This window comes from Convolutriloba macropyga, chromosome 11 (assembly GCF_964194025.1).
Source record: "Convolutriloba macropyga chromosome 11, txConMacr16.3, whole genome shotgun sequence".
In the NCBI taxonomy this organism is placed as follows: Eukaryota; Metazoa; Xenacoelomorpha; order Acoela; family Convolutidae; genus Convolutriloba; species Convolutriloba macropyga.
In genome coordinates, this window is record NC_134478.1 from 55,380,315 (window position 1) to 55,406,148 (window position 25,834).

Genomic DNA, 25,834 nt, shown 5'->3' on the forward strand with positions numbered 1-25,834 from the left:
CTATTAATAATGCTTTTCGTGACCAAAAATTGTTCTGAATTTCTCTTTGATTCAGAAGAACTCAGAGATTTTTGCTCGGATTCAGAGAGATTCAGAATAGCTCAACTTGTGGTTCTGAAATCCCTCTGAGCCAGTACTGAAAACCAAATTTTCTTTGGAAACGTTTTCAATCAGTACTGATGCTCACCAAACGTTAGGTACGGGATGTCAGTTCTCACCGGCCGATTCCCCCCCTCTCTCTCTCTCTCATCGGGTGAGACATTGTCTTGGATGGGTGCACTTCCCTTTGGGCTAAAATTAAACATTATGACAGAGCACTAATTTACTCTGATACTATATATGTTCATTGTTAAAACAACGACAACATATAGTATCAAAATAAATCAGCGCTCAATCAGAATATTTCAGTGATGAATCAGTGCTGAATTGAATTCAGAAGATGGTCTGATCAGAGGTCAATTCAGTTTGGGACCACAGCTTGGAAACTAGGTATTTTTCAAATAATGCGTCCCTGTTTCAATCAAAAAACGACCTCTCAAATTTAAAACATGAACTGAATAGATTTTGAGTCAATTATATTAAAAACCAGATTTGCCGCGAACACAATTTTTTGGACCGAAAAGTACAATCAAATTGAATTTGCTGCTGCAAACGTAAACTTTAGAATCAATCTTGAATATAATTTTTTTTTAAATTTAACATATGAAGTTGATAATCTGAACCTTCGAATCAAACTTAAATCTAAACTTCTGAACAAAAAACATCTGAACTATTTAATCTGAACTTTTTAATCAAAAGTTAAGTCTAACTTTCTTTTATCGTATGAATTTATCATATGGATTTTTCAATCTGAATTAATCATATGATTTTTATTATATTAATTTTTCAATCTAAAGTTTTAAATCTATAAAAATTTTTTGTCAAATTTAGCCAATAAGATTGCATAAAAAAAGCGGCGTGTATTTTTTGGCCAATATTGCTTGGGTGTGTGGAACACCAAATCGTTTCTTGTGCACTTAATTAGACGTACAAAACCAGTAGTTACAAAACTATTCGTTTGCCAATAAGATTGCATAAAAAAAGTGGCGTGTATTTATTCGGCCGATTTTGCTTGGGTGTGTGGAACATCAAATCGTTTCTTGTGCACTTAATTAGAGGTACAAAACCAGCAGTTACAAAACTATTTGTTTAACGCTCTTGTAAATTTACCAGTACTTCATCAGAAAGCTGATAAAGTATTAAAGAATTATAGACTTATAGATTGCGAAAGAATTATAGATTATGACGGTCTGTTTATTATTCAAATAAAAACCAATTCTAGCCTGCTTTCATTATCAGATTAATCAAATTTCATTGTTATTATAAAGTTGTGCTTTGAAGTTGAATAACACATGATGGCTGGAAGAAAGTTGACCCCCGTTCAGTTAATTGAGAAAAAACGGGATGGTTTGAAGTTGTCGGAATACGAGATTGAGACGTTCGTGGGTTCCGCGATCGGAATCGAGGGTTTCGAACAAATGGAAGATGTCCAAATCGGCGCCATGTTGATGGCGATCTTCCTCCGGGGTCTCGATACCGAGGAGGCGACTTACTTGACCAAGTACATGATGTTATCCGGTCAGGTCTTAACCTGGGAAGACTCGGAAGTAGTTGTTGACAAACATTCCACTGGGGGTGTTGGCGACAAAGTGAGCATTCCTCTGGCACCGATGCTGGCAGCTGCTGGAGTTAAAGTGCCTATGATTTCTGGACGGGGTCTGGGACATACAGGGGGGACTCTGGACAAGTTGGACGCTATACCTGGCTTCAGTTCTAGTAAGACTATGGCCGAGATACAAGATTGTGTCAGAAATGTTAGTTCCAGTCTTAAATTTGACTAAAATGAAAAATGTTTTCAGAAAATTATAGAAATTTTTATAGAAAAACGCCTTTCGTACTAGCCATTAGTACATTGAAATGTAGAGTTTTTGCCAAGATATCCTAAAGACCTCCACCCACCTTTTGAACCACATCAACCGAGATTTTCAACGAATCTTATCGGTTGAGAAATTTAAAACTGTAACTTCGAATAAATTTAACATTGGTCATGCCTCGTGGGCCACGGCCATGCCTCAACGATCCGTGGGAGTTGATATGAATCTATCAGAACCGAAAATGAGAAAAATTCCCAAAAACACACGCGTATTATTTAGGTTTAGCGCGATTTCGCAGCAAACTTAGATTAACATTCACATCCTATTTTAAACCATGGAGATTTTGTTGAGAAATCAGCCAAACAGAAACAGCACTAATTTTTTGTCAAAATTAATTGGCCAGCAAAAAAATTCTACATTTTTTTACGTCGGCCATTTTTACTAGCGCCGTACTCGATTATGCCGTGCAGTCTTTTATACAAAATGATCAAAATTCAACTGGTTTTCTTTTAATTAAACAAAGAGGCTTGGTGATGTGCGTTTGCACAAAAACTTCAAACCCCGCTCATCCACATTTTTGGCATAAATGTCTACCAAATGAGGAGCAGATAGAAAACCCCCCACAAATTCAAGTATTTTTCAAAAATTATATGCACAAAAACATCGCCTCTAACACAAATAACTCAGTGGAGTAAAAAATTCCGCATTAGATTGATGAGATCAGCCATTATTAAGAAAACAAGTCAAGATGAACAACAAAATCAAACAACAATAACAACAAACACTAATTACATCTAAAACTTTACGTCCATTTTTTAAAAAAAAACTCATTAACGTGGTCAAAATAACATCAAGTAACACTCAAACTAAACAAAATTTTTTTTATTTCATAATAAAAGATATGCGATAACTCCATGATAAAGCTCTGTAACATATAGACAAAAAAAGAGCAAAACAGCAAAGTTGAAAAATTGGATTACGATTTTAATAACAATTAATTTCAAAGTAATGAAAAACATTAGATGGCACTTGAAAACATCTAACATGTTTATGATCGCATACGTCTCTATATGAGGGCATTAAGACCTGTCATTTTTCAATTTTTATGCGATAACAATAAAACTACAAATAGAGACAACAAACAAAAATTCGATTAAAACTTTCGAGAAAACGCTGTTGAAGCCTTAAAGCGATATTACGCGCTTCAAAATATGTTTAATGATGGAGTCTTTCTCGAACGAAAAATAATGTGTTATGCAACTTCTCATTAATGAGAATAGGTAATAAGTTGACAAAATAGAGAAAAAATCGAAATTCAGTAAAACTTTTGTATTTTAGAAAACAATTGTTTTCAAAGTCATGATAGCCGTTAGTTACAAAATGAAATTATTTATTAGGTTTGTTTATTAATCCAGAGGAAATGAGACCATTATATATTCCGAATGTGTCTTACGCGTACAAAAGAACGTCAAATTTAGACAAAAATCAAAAATTAATTTTTTTCTTTGCGAAAAACCTTGTACAGATGCACCTTCGATAGAAAAGAATAATGTCACATTTGACCTTTAATTAACACGACTAGGTAGCAAATAAACAAAAAAGAACAAAAATGCGATGTTAAAAAGTATTTTTTTTAATTTTGAAAGCCAATATATCAGAATAAAGGCTCATTTAGTCCTCCGTATAAACCCAATGAGACCTGCAGTTGTCGGCGAAATTTTATACGAATAAAAAGACAAAGTAAAAACGAAACTTAAAGATAATTGCAAAAAATTCAATCAAAATTTTCGAGAAAGGGGTGTTGTGATACCTGGTGATATATTTATTCATTTATTTAATTGTTGCAGTAAAATTTATTTGATGCCTTTAAATTAGTTCAATTACTTTCACCTTACTTTCACCTTCACTAACTTTGTTCAATTTGATTATCATATGATTTCATTCCACTGTCTGATAGTTTCCCGTTTCGTGATCAGACATGTCTGATCACGTATTCACGTTGTACCCAAGTGGCTCCAATTTGTTAAATTCATTCTTCCTAATTTATGCAACTCAATTCAGTTTGCAAAACTGTCTCTTGTTCTCCCGCTCCGCAAGTAAGCGAAACTAAAGTAAAAGTAGATCTCGCTCCGCGAATAGCTCATAAACATTCCGTCTGCATACTCGCACCGCGAATCACCACAGCAAAATAATAAAGTACGACATGGCGCAGTCAGCAACGAAAAGAACACCTCTTGGAATCGACCCTTTCTGGGACAAACCGACACCGGACCCACCACTTCGCTGGGAGAAGTGGAGAGTTCAATACAAATCAGCACTCTTCGCCAAAGAGAAAATCATTTTGGACACGCTACTCGGCCCGAAGCCTGAAATGGTGGGGCTACCCATGGAACCCATCTATGAAGAGACTATTGTGGGTGCATCTGCACAATCAGAGAGGGAAAGGAACGCGCGCAACGCGCAACAAAAGATGAATTGGCAAAACAAATGCCAACGACTCATCGAGATAGGCATAATGTGTGGTGACAAACCGTGGTCGTTGGCGGACCGAAAATCAGTATCCCTTCTCTACTTGAGTATTGGAACAGAGGGACGCCGTATCTTAAATTGTAAGAACCCGCATATTATGATAGATACACTATCAACTCTTGATTTCTGGAAAATCGTAGAAGAAGCATTCATCCGCCCGCGTAACATAACATTCAATAGACACGTCTTTCTGATCACAAAACAACTCAGGGGGGAAACTGTTGAACACTTCTACGGTAAATTAAAAGAACTGGCAGAAAACTGCGACTTTAAGAACAAAGAAGAAACTCTGATACGCGATGTGTTCATCACAATTCTAATCGACCCCGAGATTCAAAAAGAGCTACTAAAACAAACTGTGGAACCGCGTCAGGCATTGGAATTAGCAATCAACATGGAACTAGGAATGCGAAATCAACACCAAATTCAACAGCATAACAAAATTGTTGTCCCGGCGAACGTAAATGCCGTCCAATTCAACAACAATCCACGAAGACCGTATTGGCAGAACGACAATAACAATGTTGCAAAACAGAATAATAGATCAACACTCTATTGTTCCAACTGTGGCGGAGTTTGGCTCCCAAATCATCGCGAAAAATGCATCGCAAAAGGAAAGACGTGCAACAATTGCGGATTGCTAAACCACTTTGCGAAAGTCTGCCGCAAACAACAAAAGACCATCAACACAAAACCACAAGATCCCAAGAAAAAGATGGTTCGGGTAGTGGAAGAAGATCCACATCCAGAGGACTCAGTAAACTTTGTTCAACTGCCAAAACTCTATGAATCTGATTACAGCAGCGGCGAAGAGGACAACACAGTTGCCATGATTGAATCCGCAGTAGAGAAAGTTGAACCCCTCAATATGCCACTCAAGATTGGAAACGTTAATACAACTCTGCTCGTGGACTCCGGGAGTGCATGCAGTATATTGCATCATTCACTCGCGTCGCAAGTAGTACAGAACAGCCCCCGCGCTTTCTGGATCCACAAATCGTCACCAGCACAACTACGAAATTTCTCTAACGAGCCAATACAGGTACTGGGAAACATCCAAGCTCCGATCACAAGCAAAGGATGGGTATGCGACACAGCAACCTTCACCGTTGTTGCTGACGGCTTAAAGTCCTTAATAGGTCGTGATTTGTTCGACCAACTTGGACTTGCAGTAACACAATCTACACTTCAAAAAGGTAATTATGTCAATAACATTGCATCCTCGGAATTTAAAGAGCAAATAGCCACAAAATTCCCTGGTTTGGTATCACGCATCGGACGATCAAAAAGTCATGTAGCAAAATCTAAATTTCACAAGAATTTCCAAGCTAGACACCAAAAAGGTAGACGAATTCCTATCAATCTCCAAGACAAAGTTAATACAGAACTTCGAAAATTATTAGCCGAAAAACACATTATAAAACTGTCGAGCTGCCCACATAATTATTTCATTTCACCTATTGTGGTGACTGTTAAAAAAGACCAATAGATAAAGCTTGCATTGGATTCAAAAGTTTTAAATAAAGCCATCCACAAGAACAAATATCAAATGCCGAATATTGATACGCTCATTGAATCAATTTCTCAACAGATAAGCGCTCCCGCCTCGCAAAACACAACTTACTTTTCTACGATCGATTTGAAATACGCATACAGTCAATTGAATTTGGATGTTAATACAGCTAATCATTGCAACTTTAATATAATTAGTGGTGATATGACTGGCACGCATAGATTTCAAACAGGATTTTACGGACTTACAGATATGCCAGCAGAATTTCAAAAAGCTATGGATTATACTTCAATTGGCTTGGAAAATACATATTGCTTTCTGGATGATAATTTAATTGTTAGCAAAGGGTCTTTGAATAATCACAAAAATTATGTCATGAAGTGCCTACAACGTTTAGATGATGAAAACCTTAGGATAAATTTACCTAAATGTCACTTTGGAAAACTAGAAATTGACTGGCTTGGGTATCATATATCACAAGAGGGTATCTCGCCTCTCGAATCTAAGACTGCGGCAATTTTGGCTCTTGATGCACCGAAAACATTAAAGAAACTCCGTTCATTTTTGGGATCCGTTCATTAAATTGGGAAATTCATCCCAAATTTAGCCCAAATAAGCCATCCCCTTCGTCCGCTACTGAGAAAGTCTTCAAAATTCATTTGGACGACTGAACATGAAAATTGTTTCCAAGAAATAAAAACTCGCATAGCGAACGCTACTGCTAATAGTCACTACAACCCGCAACTCGAAACACGTGTGAAATGCGACGCATCTCGGTCAGGTCTTGGTGCGGCACTCAAACAATTAACTGTAGATGGGTGGAAACCAATTGCGTTCGCGTCTCGATTTTTAAACACATGCGAGGAACGCTATAGCGTAAACGAACTTGAACTTTTGGGTGTAGTCTGGTCAACAGAATATTTCAAAAATTATCTGTATGGAAAACAATTTAAAGTAATTACTGATCACAGCGCACTTCTCTCAATTATGAAAGAACATAGATCTAATAAATCCTACAACAGTAGATTAACCCGATGGGTAGATCGTGTTCTCCCTTTTCAATTTGTTATTGAACACCTTCCTGGGACAAAAATGGGTTTGGTAGATTATATTTCCCGCAATCCATCTCAAAAAATTAAAAAAGGTCTCCACATATGATGAAGAATTTATAGTCGCAAAGTTTGAACTAATCTCGAAATCAATTAACACATTAGAATTAAAAACTGAACACCCCGCATCACATTTACACCAGTTACTAACAAATCACACACTCGACCCGCAAAACACACCTAAAATTGAAACATATAACTCCGCACACCAAATCACACGTAAATTTGAGTCTCTTAATAACTCAATAAATTCAATTAGCACACGCGCTATGCAAGTATGCGAACATGTATTTAGTCATTCACTCGCTCCGCGAAATCATGCCTCAAATAGTATTTACCAATTAAACAATTTAAAATATGCACCACTCGCGTCTCAAAAATCACTTAGCACTCCTCTCGCTCTGCAAAATACCAGTAATAACAAACAATTAATCCAAATTAGGAATAAAGTGACATACGCGCAGCGCAAGCATCAAATTACTCAATTACAAATCCCGCCAATCGAATCACATTCCGAAAATAACTCCAAAAGTCACCACCCAGAATTAAAATCAGTGCTTTTTGCCTCTTGTCGATCTAGAATTCAGTCGCATCCTTCTAATCTCAAAAACTTAACTAAATCATCATCCATAATTAAAGACATCAATTTAATAGCCAACAGTATGCCGTCAAAGAAAAGAATAACCAGAGTACGATTCAACGATACATCCCGCGCAGCGGATCAACCCTCAACTAGTGACAACGTCACGCGCACCGCGAGTACGCGATCTAATTCAACATCTACACCCCGCACAGCAAATCAACGCCCGAAAAACATTAGTACTCCGCCGGCAACAAGCATGGCACACAACATAACCCCAACATCCCCAACCCATTCTTCTAATGCTAGTACCCCGTTAACGCCGAGCCCGCACGTCCCCACGTTTGAATATATAGTATCAAAGATATTCAATAAAACACTCATCGCTTCTCTAACTAGCAAAGATGCCGTCTTAAAAGAAGTCAGGGATTGCATACTGACAAATAACGAAGCCCGACTAAAAGCCATCAACCCGTACATACATTCGTACTGGAGGGACCTTCACGTGCGCTCCAGGTGCGTATGTTATGATGAGAAGGTAGCCATCCCCAACGTGCTCCGCGAAGCACTCATAGATGATATTCATGCCAGCCATCCGGGTACATGGGGCATGATTTGTATTGCAACACATTGCTGGTGGCCTTACATGCATCGGGAGCTAATAGTCAAGGCCACTGAGTGCAAACCGTGCACAGTAATTGGTAAGAATCTAAAATCCGTTATTCCCGCTAAGCAATTTACTCCTCATATACCATGTGTTGAACCTAATCAGGAAAATCAAATCGATTTTGGGGGACCAATTTTTGATGAAAAGAACAATGAAGTATATTTTTTGGCAGCAATTGACCGTTTTTCTAAATATTCAACTGCATATATCTACGAAAAAGCTAATGGACCAAATATTCTAAAATTTTTGGACATGTACATCGAAACTCACGGAATTCCAAGATCTATCCGTTTAGACCAAGCTAAATGTTTAATTGGACATCAAGTAAAGACTTTTTGTAATAAAAACAACATTGAAATTATTGAAGCGCAATGATCACCGTGCTATTGGGTTGGTGGAATGGTTAATTCAAACAATTAAGAATAGACTCGCATGTATCAAAGAAGAGAAATTAGCTGCACACGCCTTTCATGTAAAGCATGCATTAAAGATAATCATTCACCAATTGCGAATATGTAAACAAAGAACAACAAAGATCTCGACCTTCGAAGCACATTTTGGGAGAAAACCTAATACCCCGCTAAGCGTGATTGCAACTAAACCGAATTTGATGAATTTGTCGTATAAGGGTATCATAAATCACTATTTAGACGAAGAAACAGTGATGCCGGAGGAAATATCGCCCGATGACAAATGGATAAGTGGCTACCGAAGCGACATTGAAGTCGAAAAGGGCATGACACGCGTCACAATGGAAGCAAGCGCAAGAGAGAGGGAAAGCACGGATGGCGAACCCAGATTCCTCAAAACAAAAGCAATCCGCCCCATTCCCCTAAAAGAACGATCGGTAGAGTTAAACTTGGCTCGCAAAATTCACGGCAAAAAGCGATCCAAGAAGAAACTAGAAGGTTTTTATGAGGTTCTCGCCCCGGGGTCACACATCCTCAAAGTAAGCCCGACCACATCGACCATCAAGGAGCCGGGCAAACAAATTGTTACCGTCCGCAATAGCGATATTGCCAAATTCGGCACCCAACAGGAGAGACAGACTCCATTAAAAGTATATGCTGACATACGCGGGCCACGTTCTGGGGAGAAAGTCGTCGAAGAGCTGATCCACAGCCACATTAAAGAGTTCACCCGGAAGCAAAAGGGTGATAAAAAATGAAACACAGGAAGAGAGAGCTGGGCAGCGGAGTCTCTTCAAAACGTTCAAACATTTCACGCGCGATGCGGGGGCGAGTTCCAAAATTGCCAAATTTCGCCGCAATCCGAAACCCACAACCTCCACTCGCGATCAGCGAACCGACTACAAATGCGCCTACCAATCCACACGCAACAGCATCTTCAACACGATCATCAGACCGTAATAGGCGAAGCCCGTCATATTATGGTTTCGAAACATCACCTCCAGCATCAGACATCCTACCACCACCAAAACGACCCTGACGAGCGGGTGATGTCGAAAATTTTGCACCACCTGTCACAGTTGTCGAATCGGTGCAACAAATCTTGGAAAACCAACCCGAAGAGCAAAACGTTTCACCCCAGATTGGTTCTGTCTCGCCTCCCGCGGTACGAAATATACCTTTGCTAGAGATGGACACCCCGACATTGGCTAGAACAATGACTGCTCTTGATGCAGAGGAACAAGATTTTGAAAATGAAGATTGGACCTTGTAAAGCTCGAAAACTGAAAAGACATTTTATATTGTATTAATCATCGTATTTTTAGTTATGATAACCAGCAAATATATTGATATTATCTATTTAACCGGGGACCTTGTATTAATTTGTAAATATTGTTATTATTAATTATATCTGAAAAATTGTATATTACAATTTTTCTTCTTGCTGTGAAGGATATGTGATACCTGGTGATATATTTATTCATTTATTTAATTGTTGCAGTAAAATTTATTTGATGTCTTTAAATTAGTTCAATTACTTTCACCTTACTTTCACCTTCACTAACTTTGTTCAATTTGTTTATCATATGATTTGATTCCACTGTCTGATAGTTTCCCGTTTCGTGATCAGACATGTCTGATCACGTATTCACGTTGTGCCCAAGTGGCTCCAATTTGTTAAATTCATTCTTCCTAATTTATGCAACTCAATTCAGTTTGCAAAACTGTCTCTTGTTCTCCCGCTCCGCAAGTAAGCGAAACAAAAGTAAAAGTAGATCTCGCTCCGCGAATAGCTCATAAACATTCCGTCTGCATACTCGCACCGCGAATCACCACAGCAAAATAATAAAGTACGACAGGTGTCGAAGCCGTTAAATCAATAATCTATGCCTATAAAGACTTTTAAATGTTCAATTGTGACTTATTTTTAACGCCAAACTGTAATATGTGAACTCCCAATAATATGATAATGTGAAAAAACGAGAAAAAATGGACCAATGACTTAAAATTGAAAACAATTTTGTGAAATCAAAAACAGAAGACCATAACCTAACGCGTAAAACCGCGAAAAAAGATTAAATTTTAATTCAGTAGAAAGAAGAGGAAGAAGAAGCTTCCTTTTATTTGGTGACACTAAGCTACAAGTTGACAAAATTAAGAGAAAAATAGTGGCAAAGTTCAATAAGCCTTTGTTTCTATAAAAATCAAACATTTTTTTAAGTCAAAACAACCATAACCTTTCGAGTAAACAAACTAGATACAGTAATTTGGATTTTGTTAGGAAATTAGCTGGACCTATCAACAATGAGCTTATATTTGAATGCTTTTCCTTAAACTAGCATAAAAAATCGATTTTTTAAAAAAAGACCGACTGATTACAATCCGAATTGTTTTTGGATTTTGACAGTCCAAGATTGGACCGAAACCAGTCCTATTGCTGTTCATCCTTTAAGAACACTCAATTGTTTCAAATTTTATAGATCGAGATAATTTGTTAATTAAAGATCAAAAATAAATGCTGCGTTTTTGATAATAAGAGAGTAAAGTTAGCATAAAACGGCAAAATTTTAATTCCGGACTACTTGCAATGGAAGTGGAAGTCGGAAGTTAAACCAAAATAACTCGCTCTATGAAACGAAAATCAAAAAAATCTTTTTAACTCCATATTCTACGCTGGACGGGCTTTTTAATATTACCACTCACAACTCTCTACGATGAATATATCGATCGGTCAAAATTGACAGAACAAAAAAATCCCAGTTGAGTAAGTATTTTTGTTTAATTTCTATTGATTGCTGTCACTAAATCGCCTAATTAGCTGTATTTTTTTGCGAACGTTTACTTTTTTACCTCTTCTCCTTTCAAAAGTTCTGTTTGAAGTTTTTCCCTTTTATCTCTTAAAGAGTTGCAGTTTTTGATGGCACAGGGGCATATTGAGTAATTGGACGCATTCCGGCTCCAAACTATAACAAAATTGCTCAGCTATGGATCAATGGTAGTAAATGTAGATCCATGATTCATATTATAGCAGAACTCTTTGTTTTTTAAGGAACTACAATGAAATCAATGGGACTTAATTTGATCTATAATAGATATAATACTAGTTAGGGTAATTTTGAACAATTATACTGATTATTAGGAATTTAAAAAACCAGAATTCTTTGAGAATTTTTTTATCTAGTTCTGAACAATTGGATTATAACTGAGGCCGAGAACACGTTTTATAAGCTTTCTTCACTATTTTATCTGTATTATAAAATCGTGGTGAAAATATAGAGAAGTGAAATGATTGGGGAAAAGAGGTACACCTCGCCAGGTGTATCCATTTAAAATTTGTTCAATGAACAGGTAAAAATAAAGCAACGGACAGCCAGATCGTTGATGACGTTAACCTCACGAAAATCTAAGCAGTTCTTTGTTGACCAAAATTTATCTCCAGTTTTTTTGGGTTTAGATAGGTTGTGTGATTGTTGGCACAACTGAACAGATTACTCCGGCAGACAGGACCATCTACAAGATTAGAGATGTGACTGGAACTGTTTGGATCAACGGATTGATTTATGGTCAGATTTTCTTCTTGATTCTGACAGTTAACATCGAGGATCTTAGCAACTATCACCCCCCCCCCCGCCCGCCCTTACCCCCTTACTACTTAGTATACTTTTAAAGATCAACTTAACTGTTTTTTATGATCAACGCAAAAAATCAGAAAAATTATGTAGTTTCATTGCTAGAGTAAGCGATGAACTTACAAAAATTCACCAGAATTCACCGCTAAAATATGTAATTTCACCTCTATATTAAGCGGTGAACTTACATAATTTCACTGCATTCGCAAAATTATGTAAGGAAATTGCGGTGAAAGAAAAACGAAGAAACTTTTCACCGCTTATCTTACATATTTTCCAATTTTCCTCGACCCGGGTATAGAACAGCTTCTCCCTCTAGACTGTACTCCATATAATATTACATAATACTCGAGATTTATACATAAGCCTACTACGGTTCAGATTAGTTCTGATTGGTCTATAAATTGCTCTCTTAATGGTCCGGTGTTTTGGCACTGGTAGACGCTTGTAATGTACAACTGTCGCTGAAAATCAGTTGCTGGAACTTATGGCATAAAAACTGTTAAGATACTTCCAAAACCTGTTAGGATTATTTATTAGATCCGATGAGACTAAGTTTTAAAAATTCCGTTTATACTTGATAAAGCTATATTCACGGAAACTGATAGTATTTAAGCTTAATTGATAGAGCGAATAACTTTTGAAAGACTAAGTTCAAATATCCTATTTAAAGTTGGTAAAAAACGCACAACTTCATTGTCAGACTAACTTATTTCTCTCAAAGTTCGACAAAAGTTTCGTCTTAAATGATAAACAATTATGAACTCCCATCGAAAAAAAACATGAAAATGTGAATAAAAATTTGAGATGCCCTACAATTATCTTCAAGCCCTGTCGATTGAACATAAAACTTGATAACTTTGTACAATGTTAAAAAAAACTTTTGTTAACGTTATTCTGGTATAAATTTATTCTAGCTGTTAGTATAAAATTTATAAAAAAATATTTAAGAGTTTAAAATACGATCAAAACGGGTCAAGAGACATAAATGGATTATACTGAACCCTTGTGTAGTATGCGTCGAGGAAGATCGTCGCTGTACAATAGAACAGAATGTTCCAACTTATAAATTTTAACATTATTCGTCATTGATGTGTATACTTTTGCGTGCATTTGGAATTCGCATTGCTCAAACTAAGGCAGCATATTGAAAAGTTTTCATTTTCTTCGCTCAGAGACTTCTTGTTCCCGGAAAAATACCTGAAATATTTATTACCCGGGTTTGGGTGTGCAATAGTTTCTACTAGTGTTACACTACTACTCCACTAACAGGCAATAGCGGGTTATCTTTTTTTGTTTTGCAGTGGACTAGGCAAATTCACTAGTGGGGTAGCTCTGTGGCACTAGTGAGACATTAGTTCGACACCATTAGTGCGTCCAAATATCCATAAGTACTATTAGCATCAGTTTTGTGTACAAGTGTGTTAAAGGGTGTCAGTAAACTTACCCAACTCCACTTTACCCAATGCCATTTTACCCAACCTGCCATTTTACCCAACCTGCCTTTTTACCCAATGCCATTTTACCCAATGCCAACTTACCCAATTTACCCCATTGCTAAATTAACCAGAACGACTATTTAGCCGACTAGAAAATAAATGGCCTGTGGGACTTGATATGAAACCATCACAACCGAACATGGGATTATTTTGCCCACAAATATTTTAAATCATCCTTGTAATAGCGACTGCTAAATTGTAATCGGATAATTGAACGAAAAGATCAAAGAGCATTGGGTAAGTTGGTATTGGGTAAAATTGTATTGGGTAAAATGGCATTGGTTGAAATGGCAGGTTGGGTAAAATGGCGTAAGGTAAAATTGCATTGGGTAAAATGGCATTGGTTGAAATGGCAGGTTGGGTAAAATGGCGTAAGGTAAAATTGCATTGGGTAAAATGGCATTGGTTGAAATGGCAGGTTGGGTAAAATGGCGTAAGGTAAAATTGCATTGGGTAAAATGGCATTGGTTGAAATGGCAGGTTGGGTAAAATGGCGTAAGGTAAAATTGCATTGGGTAAAATGGCATTGGTTGAAATGGCAGGTTGGGTAAAATGGCGTAAGGTAAAATTGTATTGGGTAAAATGGCATTGGTTGAAATGGCAGGTTGGGTAAAATGGCGTAAGGTAAAATTGCATTGGGTAAAATGGCATTGGTTGAAATGGCAGGTTGGGTAAAATGGCGTAAGGTAAAATTGTATTGGGTAAAATGGCATTGGTTGAAATGGCAGGTTGGGTAAAATGGCGTAAGGTAAAATTGCATTGGGTAAAATGGCATTGGTTGAAATGGCAGGTTGGGTAAAATGGCGTAAGGTAAAATTGCATTGGGTAAAATGGCATTGGTTGAAATGGCAGGTTGGGTAAAATGGCGTAAGGTAAAATTGCATTGGGTAAAATGGCATTGGTTGAAATGGCAGGTTGGGTAAAATGGGATAGGGTAAAATGGCATTGGGTAAAATGGAATTTGGTAAATTATCATGTAACCGTGTTAAAGTACCAGTTGCATCATAAAGTTTTCTTAAGGAATATATGAATGCTATTCAAAAGATCGAGTAGTAGAGAAGATCGAGTTCGAAACATAAAATCATCATTTACATCTTAAAAATTGATCTAGCCGCAAAGGGACTTAGATCCTTAGATCCGCGGTGAATTGAACTTAAACACCAATTTTATCACGGCTTGTTTTGGTAAAATACTTAAAATCAAAACCAACGAGCATTCAACGACTGGTCTATTTTTCAAACGCTCGATAGGTTATCATTTCTCAAAGAATGTATAGAAAACGGTCGCTATAGGCCCACAAAATTTCCATGATGACACTGTAACTTAAATTAACTGGTTATCATCATAAAACATCTGTTGAAGGATGATTTAACAATTGGGTCTTTAGCATCGGGTAACTTTTGGAGGTTCGAGATCTAAATTGTAATTCCCTTCTGAAAAAACTTATTTGTGAGTTTCCACGTAATTTCGTGCTGTTAAAGTACAGGCAATACTCAAACAAATTATTTTTTTAATAATTATTTTAGATTTATTTAATAAAATTTTGGAACCATTCAAGTATGATATTGTGCGTTAGCAAAAAAATCTAAAACATTTTTCTTAGAGGAATGAAAAATCGTATCCTCGTGGATAAATTAATTTTTTAGTGATACAAATGTTGTTTTTCTCCGTAAAATAGTGTCTCCCAAAAAACAACTAAACAAAAATTTTAACCTTTGCGTTAAGATATATAAAGGAAAAGCAGTGCGCAAACAGGATTTTTAAGCTGTAAAGCACGCCTCTGGGATTTGATACAAAAAAAATTGAAACTAATTTGTTTTTTCAGCCTCCATTCTGAGCAAAAAGGCCTCGGAGGGTGTAAAACATCTTCTGCTGGACCTGAAGTGTGGAAAAGGGTGCTGGTTGGACACCCTAGAAAAGGCAGAGGAGGCTTCTAAGGGGTTCACAGCCATAGCCAGTGGTCTGGGTATCAACTGCATTTGTATGATCACAAACATGGACACCCCAGTAGGGTTGACAGTGGGTAATGCCCTGGAAATCGAGGAATCGATTGACTTCCTGAAGAAATCTAAGGAGAGAGCAAAAGATTTGGAAGAAATCGTTGTTACTCAAGGTAAACATACCAACTACCGTCTATAATTTAAGTCTCCATAGTTTAAGCATAATTTTATAAGTTAATCACCTTTATATAGTTGCTTCTCTGTTTTGGAAACAATTTATTATTATTATTATTGTTTCGAACAACAGGCGACTATTTCGAATTGGTTTCATTCCGCTTAAGCATACGGGCTTACCTCAGCTTTCCGCATTAACTAAAGTGTGCTTCTGTGCAGCCTCGCTGAAACCTCAGAGATTAGTAATGCTTTGACAGAGCTGCTCAGAGACTTAATACGCGCGGGTTTTACCAGCTCATCCCGTTTCTTTCAACGAAAACTCAAACCCCTCAAGCGAGCTGAAGAACATCCTAGAAAAAAAGAGTCAGGCAAAAAATGTTGCATAAAAAGACACAAACGTCTACAATAATTGCTTCAAACTTTGTTCGAGAGCATTTAGAAACCAAAGTTCAATTTCATTTAAAATGGATGTTGTTGGCTGTTGCATTTAAAAAACGTCCTTCGTTGTCTCACTCTTCAGTGTCAATGTCATTGTGTCTTTCTCGGCAATCTCGAGCATTAAAATCGCCTAAGTATTTAATTCTGATTAACTCAGACAACAAAAAATTGAACATTTTGCAGGCGAATTGATTACAAATTGCAAGTATTTTTAATCTACCTGGAGAGGAGGGGTGAAGATGTGGAAGCAGAATGGAAACACACCAGTTTCCAAATTTGTATTCGTGTTATAGCTTATCTAATTAACGCGTCGCGTCACAAAATAATTGATTAACAAATACAAATTTCAGGTGCTGTTTTGTTGGTCTCAAGCAAGATCTGTGCAACACTTGAAGAAGGGAAACAGAAACTGTTGGATACGATCGAAAACGGAACTGCTTTGGAGAAATTCAGCCAGATGATCCAAGCGTCCGGAGTTTCAGCCGAAGTTGCGACCAAGATTTGTTCTGATGATTCGGATTGTTATGCATGTTTACCCGAGGCGAAATTTCAGACACCGATAACAGCACCGTCAAGCGGTTTGCTTATAATCATAAAACTTCTAGAAAGTTCGGTGTTAACTTCAGAAAGTTATAAATCAGATGTTATTTCGTAAAACAGTTAACTCCTAACGGTTTTGATCTTTGCATGCAGATATATCACATGAGCTGCGTTAAATTATAGTACAAAAAAAACCGCAAAAAGGGCAACTTTTAATCTAAATTTTCCCAACTTAATGATTTTGGATAGGAGCACAAAGAATTTCAAAGCCATACTCCGTAATTTTTGAATCAGAGAGTATACAGCTGCTAAAAGTTGCCTCAAATACTGCGGCTCTGTAATGATCATTTAAAAATTAAAAAGGATTATTGAAGGAATCAACAAATTTCTCAAAAAGATTGGCAGTGACAATGCTGGGCTCGGATAAGTAATGAAATCATCACACATTCTAGGTATTGTTAGTTGTTTTCTTCCAAAACAGTTTTTAAAAACGCCTGAACGCTTTAGAATTGGAAATTTTTAGTTAGTTGCAAGTATTAATTAGTGTTGATTAGTAAGTGCTGATTAGCGTTGATTAGTTAGTTGCAAGGATTGCTCACAGTTTTTTCAATTTTGAGCACCTGACATTTTTTTCGCGAAAGAACTAATTCAATCAAATCTTGCTTCACAATCGATCTTTGTTATTTTTATTAGTTCAAATCGAATCAACAATGAATTCACTCTTGCTCTTTTCTACGAAAAACTTTTAGAGGTTTGTTTTCTTGCTCCCAATTTTTTGCCCATCAGTGATCTACGGCCCATATAATCAGACAAACAAAATTGAGTTCTCATTGGTTCTGACATCAAAAAATAATCACTTTTCATTGTCTCTGCTCATTGGGTGACAAATCTTACAAGGAAAATGCCCCTCGTATCGGCTGAGTCAAATTGTCATAGGTTTACTAGCGTTTCATACGCGCCTATAATGGAGCACCTTTTGCAATCAGCACGAATCAAGACCCATACTTGATAACGTCGGACGCACAACTATTATTAAAATGGCCTAAAAACTCAATTCTCCTTGATCAATGCCTCATCAAAATTACTTATCGTTGTGTGAAACCAAAATCAAAATCTTGCATTCATACTAAAAAAAGTTCAGGTAAACTTACCTGAACCAAGTTCAGGTAACTAGAAGTTCAGGTGAAATTCAGGTGTAAAAGCACCCGAAATACACCTGCACTGTATTTCAGGTAAATTTTCACCTGAACAAGTTCAGGTGTGGTTACCTGAAAATACCTTTTTTGCATTCAGCAGTGAAACAACAAAAATTTAGCAGTTTTATTAGTCTATCCAGCTTTTGACCATGAATGTGTTTAAGTGAAATTACATGCCAAAATTTAGCAGTTTTATTGGTCTATCCAGCATTTGACCATGAATGTGTTTAAGTGAAATTAAAAGCCATTCAGTTGAAACAGTGAGGTAAGTCAGAAGTCAAAGGTCAGTCAAAACGAAACGCGTGATCGCTAAGTAAAACGAATAAAAAAGGAGAGCACTAAAATAATAGCGGTTGAGAGGCTGATGGCGGCTTTTTAAAAGAACAAATTTATAGCCCCACTCGTTGCAAAATCAAATGGGCTCGCCGAGTTCTTAACGTTTACAGTGCAGGGCTAGGATCCCAGTAAACTAAAACAAAAAAGACTATCCTTGCTTGATCTGCCTTCAAACCAAAGGCCAGGGGTTGGCTTTGACTGTAGCTGGCTAAAGTATAGGGACGCGAGAAGCACAGTCCGGATGCTTCAGAGCGCGAGTAAAGTATGGGCGGGATAAAAAAGTGCGACGTCCCAGATCGCGCTTCATATAGCAAAAAAGCCGGCTCTCAAGCGTTCCTCAGCAACTATTGCAGCACCTCACATTTAAAATTTAGTAAATCGCTAATGGAAGAGCTTAGAGACCCAATGAACTCGGCGTTACAACACACTAAAAAAAGTTCAGTTAAATTTAGCTGAACCAAGTTCAGGTAACTAGAAGTACAGGTGTAAAAGCACCTGAAATACACTTGAACTGTATTTCAGGTAGATTTTCACCTGAAAGAGATCAGGTGTGGTTACCTGAAAATACCTTTTTTGCATTCGGCAGTGAAACAACAAAAAGTTAGCAGAAAACTAAAACACAATACAAATACAAACTTTAGGAGAAACATCAACACACTGTCCTCGATAAGGTGTGTACTCTGTGCATACTGAACTGAGATTCACTTTAAAAATACAGTATACTGGAATACGTTTTCTCAATAGTCGGTTGATAAATTGGCTGGAGAAAAGTTTTCCGACAGTTTACAATGTTCTGTTACACTTGTTTTTGTCTTGCCAGACAGTTAGTCTACCTGAACAGAGCTAAACGCACCTGAATTTTTCCGGAACCAATACCTGAACTCATAGGTAAATTTAGGAGAATTTGGGTAAATGTACTTGAAAAAAAACACCTAAACTTCCCTGAACAGTTCAGGTAGATTTGTCTCACCTGAACCATACCTGAACACACCTGAAAAATACCTGAAATTTACCTGAAAAATTCAGGTATTACTGCCTGAACTTTTACGTGAACTTACCTGAAAATTACCTGAAAAAAACACCTGAACTGTTCAGGTAATTTTTATAATTCAGGTAAATTTACCTGAAATTTCAGGCAAAAGCTGCCTGAAATTTCAGGTATATTGCCTGAACAGTTCAGGTGTTTTTTTCAGGTAATTTTCAGGTAAGTTCAGGTAAAAGTTCAGGCAGTGATACCTGAATTTCAGGTATTTTCCAGGTGTGTTCAGGTATGGCTCAGTTGAGACAAATCTACCTGCACTGTTCAGGTAATTTGAGGTGTTTTTTCAGGTAAATTTACCTGAACTTTTTTTGGTGTGTTGATTCAGATCGGGAAATTCCACATTAAGGTGACAGTTGCTCGTGCTTCTGCATTAACTATCTGGACTGACTATCAAACGTTTTCTGTGAATTCTGATTTAGGAAACAACGTACCATAATTCCGCCCGTATATGACAAATGTTTTGATGACATTTAATTTCAAAATAATAATATTTTCTAAATTTTTTCTCATATTTTTCAATTTTGAGAATGTGAATTCGTGACAATAACAGCACAAGATTTTAAATCTTTCATAGTAACTCTTATACTTTTTCACAGTTTTTTCACCAATTTTGGATAGATATGAATCCGTTATTTTTTGTCATAGTATAGGCCAAACTAGCGATAAACATAACAAAATGACAAAATGGGCCTCCAATTAAAAAAAAACATTTAGAAAAAATTATACTAATCTAGACTTACTGTGCACCAGAGTTTTAATTTCTTTTCATAAGTCCAGTAGACTAGGGTTAGTTAAAACATGTTAGTTTTCTTTTTCAGGTTTTATATCGGTGATAGAAGCACTGCCAGTTGGACTGGCTTGTAACTTAGTGGGTGCTGGTCGGAAGAGAAGTGGGGACTCTCTCAAGTACGGCGTTGGTCTGAAATTCAACAAGAAACTGGGAGACCAAGTTAACCAGGGTAATGAAAAATTTCGGATCTATCTATTCTGTTTTGCCCCCCCCCCCCTCCAGCTTAGTGGGTTTATATCTTTTACGCCCCCCGGCGCACGTGCTATTTTTTTTTACATATAACGTGCTATACAACAACATATAATTTGGGGACGTAAAAACACACTGGATGCTGGGCGGGGAATAGAATAGATCCAAAAAGTCTCTTAATTTTCAAAAATTTCACCAACAATTTGACCAACAATTCTTTTAGTTCTGTCACATAGAATAAACTACTTTTTCCGTTTGTGTCAATCTCCAATTAAGTTTAGGCCACTCCCCCCGCTCCCTTTCCGGGAGGGGGGCACAAATGGAAAAGATTTGAAAAAATCAATAAGATGAAAGGGAAAAAAAATCTGTCAACTCATCAATTTCAAACAGCTTAGAATAAATTTCACATTTCACCTGGCTCTATTTTATTTATTCCTGACACAGCCGACAAATTATACAAGATCCAGGTATTAGAAAATTTTTTGGGAGAAACGAAAGTTAGATACATTGGATGGAGCCCTGATTACGACTCATGGATCAACTCAAAATCAATATGGTCATATTGGTTTTTCAAAAAACCTTAAAGTAAATTGAAAAGAATCTCTGAGGAACTATCAGACCAAGTCGACGATCTGCTAATAAATGTCGAGAGCGCACTTAACGTAGACGAGGCATTAGGTGGTTTGAAATCAGAAAAAATTACAACAAACGGTAGCCTTCCAGATAAAAAAAAAGTTGCTGCCACTAAAGTCGCAACTATCCGCTATGTCCTTATCAATGTACGGTACAAATGGCCAGAGCTTTTCTCTGACGTCATTACTGATTGCATTGAAGATCCCAATACAGAACTAAACTGGAGAAAACTGTTCGAATTATCTAAATACATTTTACGCGCCAGAAACAGAGGAGGACAAAAACACAGGCGGAACAACGAACAAAGAGTTCTTGAACGAATTAACCTCTGGAACAGCGGAAACATTGAAGGGCTATGGAACAAAGTTTGCTCTTTGAACCAATCAAAACGACCAAAAGATACAAACTCTAAAGAGATTATCATCCATGCAAGAAAATTGTGTTTTCAGGGCCAATATGGCAGAGCAGCAAAAGTTTTGGCTTCTGATGGTTTTGTACCAGTCAACAATGCAACTCTCGATAGTTTCAAAAATTGCATCCCACTAAAGAAAAAGCCTTTTGAGATCCAAATTTTTCATCGCAAGCCTATCATTTCAGTGAGGAAAATGTTTCGAAACAGCTGAACTCGTTTTCTAGGTTTACAGCAGCTGGTCCTTCAAAAATGTTTCCCAACATCTTTTGCATGCTGTACAGTGTACCGCCTCAGATCAGTCACAAAATGCTTTGAGAATACTGACTAAGCTGGTAAACGTAAGCTGGCGTGGCGAACTTCCCGAATAAGTTTAACAAGCTCTTTGTAGTGCATCGCTTTCAGCCTTGTTGAAAAAGAAAGGCGGTATTAGCCCTATTGCAGTATTGCAGTCGGAGAAGTCTTGAGGACGCTAATAGCCAAATGTGTAGCCGAGGAAGCAAATTCAGAAGCAAAAGAACTTTTTCAGAGCCCGCAACTGGGTGTTGGAGTGAATAGTGGATCGGTGTGAAGAGTTGAGCCATTACACATTCGACTAAGCTTTCGTATGAAAAAACTCACCTCGTCCAGTTCCTCGGGTCTTTTACAATTTGACTTCTGCAATTCATTCAACTCGATATAACGCAGTGAAATGCTGAAAGCGGTTACCAATTCAATGCCTGTCATTGCCGCTTTGACCAATTTCTGTTATTCACAACACAGGCAATTTTTCTATGACAAATTTGTTGTTCGCAGTCAAAGCGGTATTCAACAAGGCGACCAACTGGTCCCTTTGCTTTTTTCTCTGACGATCATTCACATTATAGAGAAAAACAGGAATCTTCGCCATAGCTTCAACAACATTCCTGTTATCTAGATGATTGTGTCTTAGTGGGCTTAGAGGACGATCTCATTAGATCATGGAATCGTCGATGCTAGTTGGGACCTGATCGCGGCCTCCACGTCAGGGTCGATAAGTGCGAACTCTGCCCACCGTAGATTTAGACAGACTGGATGTAAGAATAAAACGAAATGATATCTCGGGCCTTGAGGTTGTTGGGGCTGAGTTAGGAACCCAGAGTTTGTCTGCATGAAACTTAACGAAAAGATAGGGAAAACAAGGGGACTTTTCGAAAAGTTGGACTACCTCGATGACCCTCAGTGCGCCCTAGGTATCCTATCCCACTGTTTTGGGGCCCCCTAAAATATGTATTCATTGAGTTTCCAAACGCCCACGAATTCAGTTATTAAATCACTAAAAGAATTTGATGCCCAACAGCGCGAAAAACTTGAGAATATTCATGGAACTGTTTTTCCTGGAATTAAGCAACCCCGCCCATAACCCTATTATGATTGGGTGTTCGCCAATGCCAAGACGAGTATAAAGCATCATACGTTGGTTCTGTTCTCTCCACTGAAAATCTTGTTTCAAAAATAACCGGTGAAAGCCCAAAAAAACTGCCAAGTTTTTCAGTATCTTTTTTGCAGTATAGCACAACTGGACATTTCAAATTTTTCGCTAAAGACGATCCAACAAGCTCTTGATATTCAACAAGCTCTTAATAAAACGCAGTCAAATGCTGAAAGCCGTTGCCAATTCAATGCCTGTCATTGCCGCTTTGACCAATTTCTGTTATTCACAACACAGCCAATTTTTCTATGGCAAAATGGTTGTTAGCAGCCTCTGAAGATGTTGTTTCAAAACTAACCGGTGAAAGCCCAAAAAACTGCCGAGTTTTTTAGTATCTTTTTTCCAGTATAGCACAAATGGACATTTCAAATTTTTCGCAAAAGACGATCCAACAAGCTCTTGATAATGAAAATTTTCGTGTTCTCAAAGAGAATCCAGCTTGTGAGAGAGAATCCGCCCGACTTCTCTCATTGTCTGTTTGACATCCTGGAGCTCGGTAGTTTGATCCCCACATTACAGCTCTTGGGCTTCATATGGCACCAAATGAGTTTAGAGTGAGTGCAAAGTACAGTTTGGGTGTCCCAGTCTACGACGCCGAAAGGAAGTTCCCGTTCTGTAAAGCAGGAGTTCTTGACATGTATGGGATCCTGCCATTGCGTGTCACGGTCGAGGAGACGCAATTGCAAGATATAGCCGCATCCGAGATAAAATAGTGTCTGCCTATTCATCTGCGAATCTCTCACCAGTAGTGGAAAAAAAATAATTCCAGAAAGCCAATCACGCCCCGGAGACATCTTTGTCCCAACTTGGAAAGCGGGGAAACCTGCTGCATTTGATGTAACTGTTACTTCGTCGCAGCAATCACACTCTCTCACTAATGTGGCTACAAAGGCAAGATAAGCGCTTGATGCGGTATATGAACAAAAATATTGCCTCCACGAGGATAAATGTGCAAAAATGGGAATCACCCTTGTTCCCCTTGCAATTGAAATCCTGGCGGAATATCGGCTACCTTCAAGAAAACACTCAAGCGGTTGGCTGTGTTAAGTAACAACCGTTCTTTCCAAGTTTGTCTGTAGCTTTCTGTAAACTCATGCAATCCGCGTCAATCACCGCTATGCGGGGATCAGCGGCAATGTTGGTGGCGCGGGTTCCCTAGTTGACTATTTTGCTTTTCGGGTGCTAGACCGATCGGAGAGGAGATGCTTGATCCATTATTGTTGCAATCATTGTCGACAGATATGATCAAGGGGTCCGCCTCAATGACTTTGACTCGCTCTTCTTGGCCAGATTTATTTACCAATTTAGAATAAGAAGAGACCAATTTGGTCCTTTTATGATGAGTCGCCAAAACGATTGCAGCAAACAGGAGCCTTATTAATGTGCAGTTCCACTATTTTTGTTCTTACCTGACCAAATTGGGGAGAATAAATACAAACATTTTGCATTTGGAAGAATAAAACACGCTGATGAAATGTGGTTCATAAACTGTTGATGTGTTGTTTTGATAACCACCGTTATGTCAGCCAAGTTAATTGTGAATTAAATGTTTCTATTCTATAAATTATTGAAGCAGGAAGTAAACTAAGTAAGTTTATTCCATTTACAGACGTTAGATATCAGAGATATTGCAGGATGCTTATTACAGAAATAATTTATACCAACTGGTTTCTGCCCAGGTGTAGGTCTCGACCCTCGACTAATAAAAAATCTCATGCTGGACTCAAAAAGGCCAGTCAAAAGACTTTTGCATGTAGGATGTCCGACTGTATGTGTGTGCAATTTTAGTCAATGAAGCCTCCCCCCCCCCTCCACCAACTAGACTTTTGAAATCTTTTCCTAAGTCGATGTGCCTAAATCTGGATGTCGATGTGATATGATTTTGAATTTAATCAATTTTTCAGGTGAGGTCATAGCTGTTCTGTACACAGACGAAGACTCGAGTCATGCTGACGTCACACACGCTTTGGATCAAATCCAAAATGCCATCACAATTGCCCAACAACGGCCAGAACCTCAAAATCTCATTTACAAATTCTGAACTACTCTCGCAAATTATTAATTCCAAATTCAAATTTTTGTAGTACAAATAAAAACTTTAGGTTGTCAAGACAATCAGATCTTTCAGAACAGACCCATTTTTCAATTAAACTTCTGCTTTTTGTAAATTGCGTTTGTATTAGAAGCAAATAGCTTTGTATTTAGTTTTAAAACAATTGTTTGACCAGATTTCAATTTCAAAAAGTTGTATTTCTTTTCATTTGTTGTTTCATATGGTCAATTTCTGACATCAAATCATAAACCAAGATAACTATGATAAATTGAATAGGCACATGAAACAAAACCGACTACTGTTGGACGAATTTCTCTCGCATGACAGCCGAGGGCTGGGTCGGCTTTCGTTGTAGCTAGTTTAGGTCATTATAGCCCCCACAAAATTATACCCCCCCAACTCGGTGTATGGTATAATTACCACGAGAGGGGGACTATAGGATATATGACCACTAAGTTGGGGAAGGGGGAGGGGCTATAATGGGAAAGACATCCCAGTTTAAGCGCAGCTAAGGGAACTTCAGTGGGCGAGAATTAAAGCTGCCCTCCATTTCACACTACTGACTCTATGGATTTCTGTCTCCAGCGTTTCGACCACGCTAGACGAAGTTCGATGTTTATTTCAAAAGATCTTGCAATATTCTTGCAAGCGATGTTTATCTTGCAAGATCTTGTAAGATCCGGACGCTTATCTTGCAAGAGTTTTACAAGATCTTGCAATATAGACGTTGAAAAATGTTAGACAAAAAATTGCAAACTGAAAGACAGATTCACTCAAAGACCTTGTTCTCTTATG

At 37.7% G+C, this 25,834-nt stretch overlaps 3 protein-coding genes across 3 annotated transcripts in view; 2 read left to right on the forward strand and 1 right to left on the reverse strand.

The window, feature by feature from the left end:
- Positions 1-25,834, reverse strand: part of LOC142349408 (ATP-binding cassette sub-family B member 10, mitochondrial-like) — a 140,279-nt gene that overhangs the window by 27,367 nt on the left and 87,078 nt on the right. The gene's annotated exons all lie outside the window — the stretch shown is intronic.
- Positions 1-25,834, forward strand: part of LOC142349407 (uncharacterized) — a 192,965-nt gene that overhangs the window by 9,984 nt on the left and 157,147 nt on the right. The gene's annotated exons all lie outside the window — the stretch shown is intronic.
- LOC142349961 (pyrimidine-nucleoside phosphorylase-like) lies at positions 1,121-25,246 on the forward strand. Its single transcript, XM_075401829.1, has 6 exons — positions 1,121-1,853; positions 12,176-12,284; positions 15,675-15,962; positions 16,752-16,979; positions 20,334-20,474; positions 24,891-25,246. The coding sequence occupies exons 1-6, from the start codon at positions 1,392-1,394 to the stop codon at positions 25,025-25,027; spliced, it is 1,365 nt and encodes a 454-aa protein (XP_075257944.1). The 5' UTR covers positions 1,121-1,391; the 3' UTR covers positions 25,028-25,246.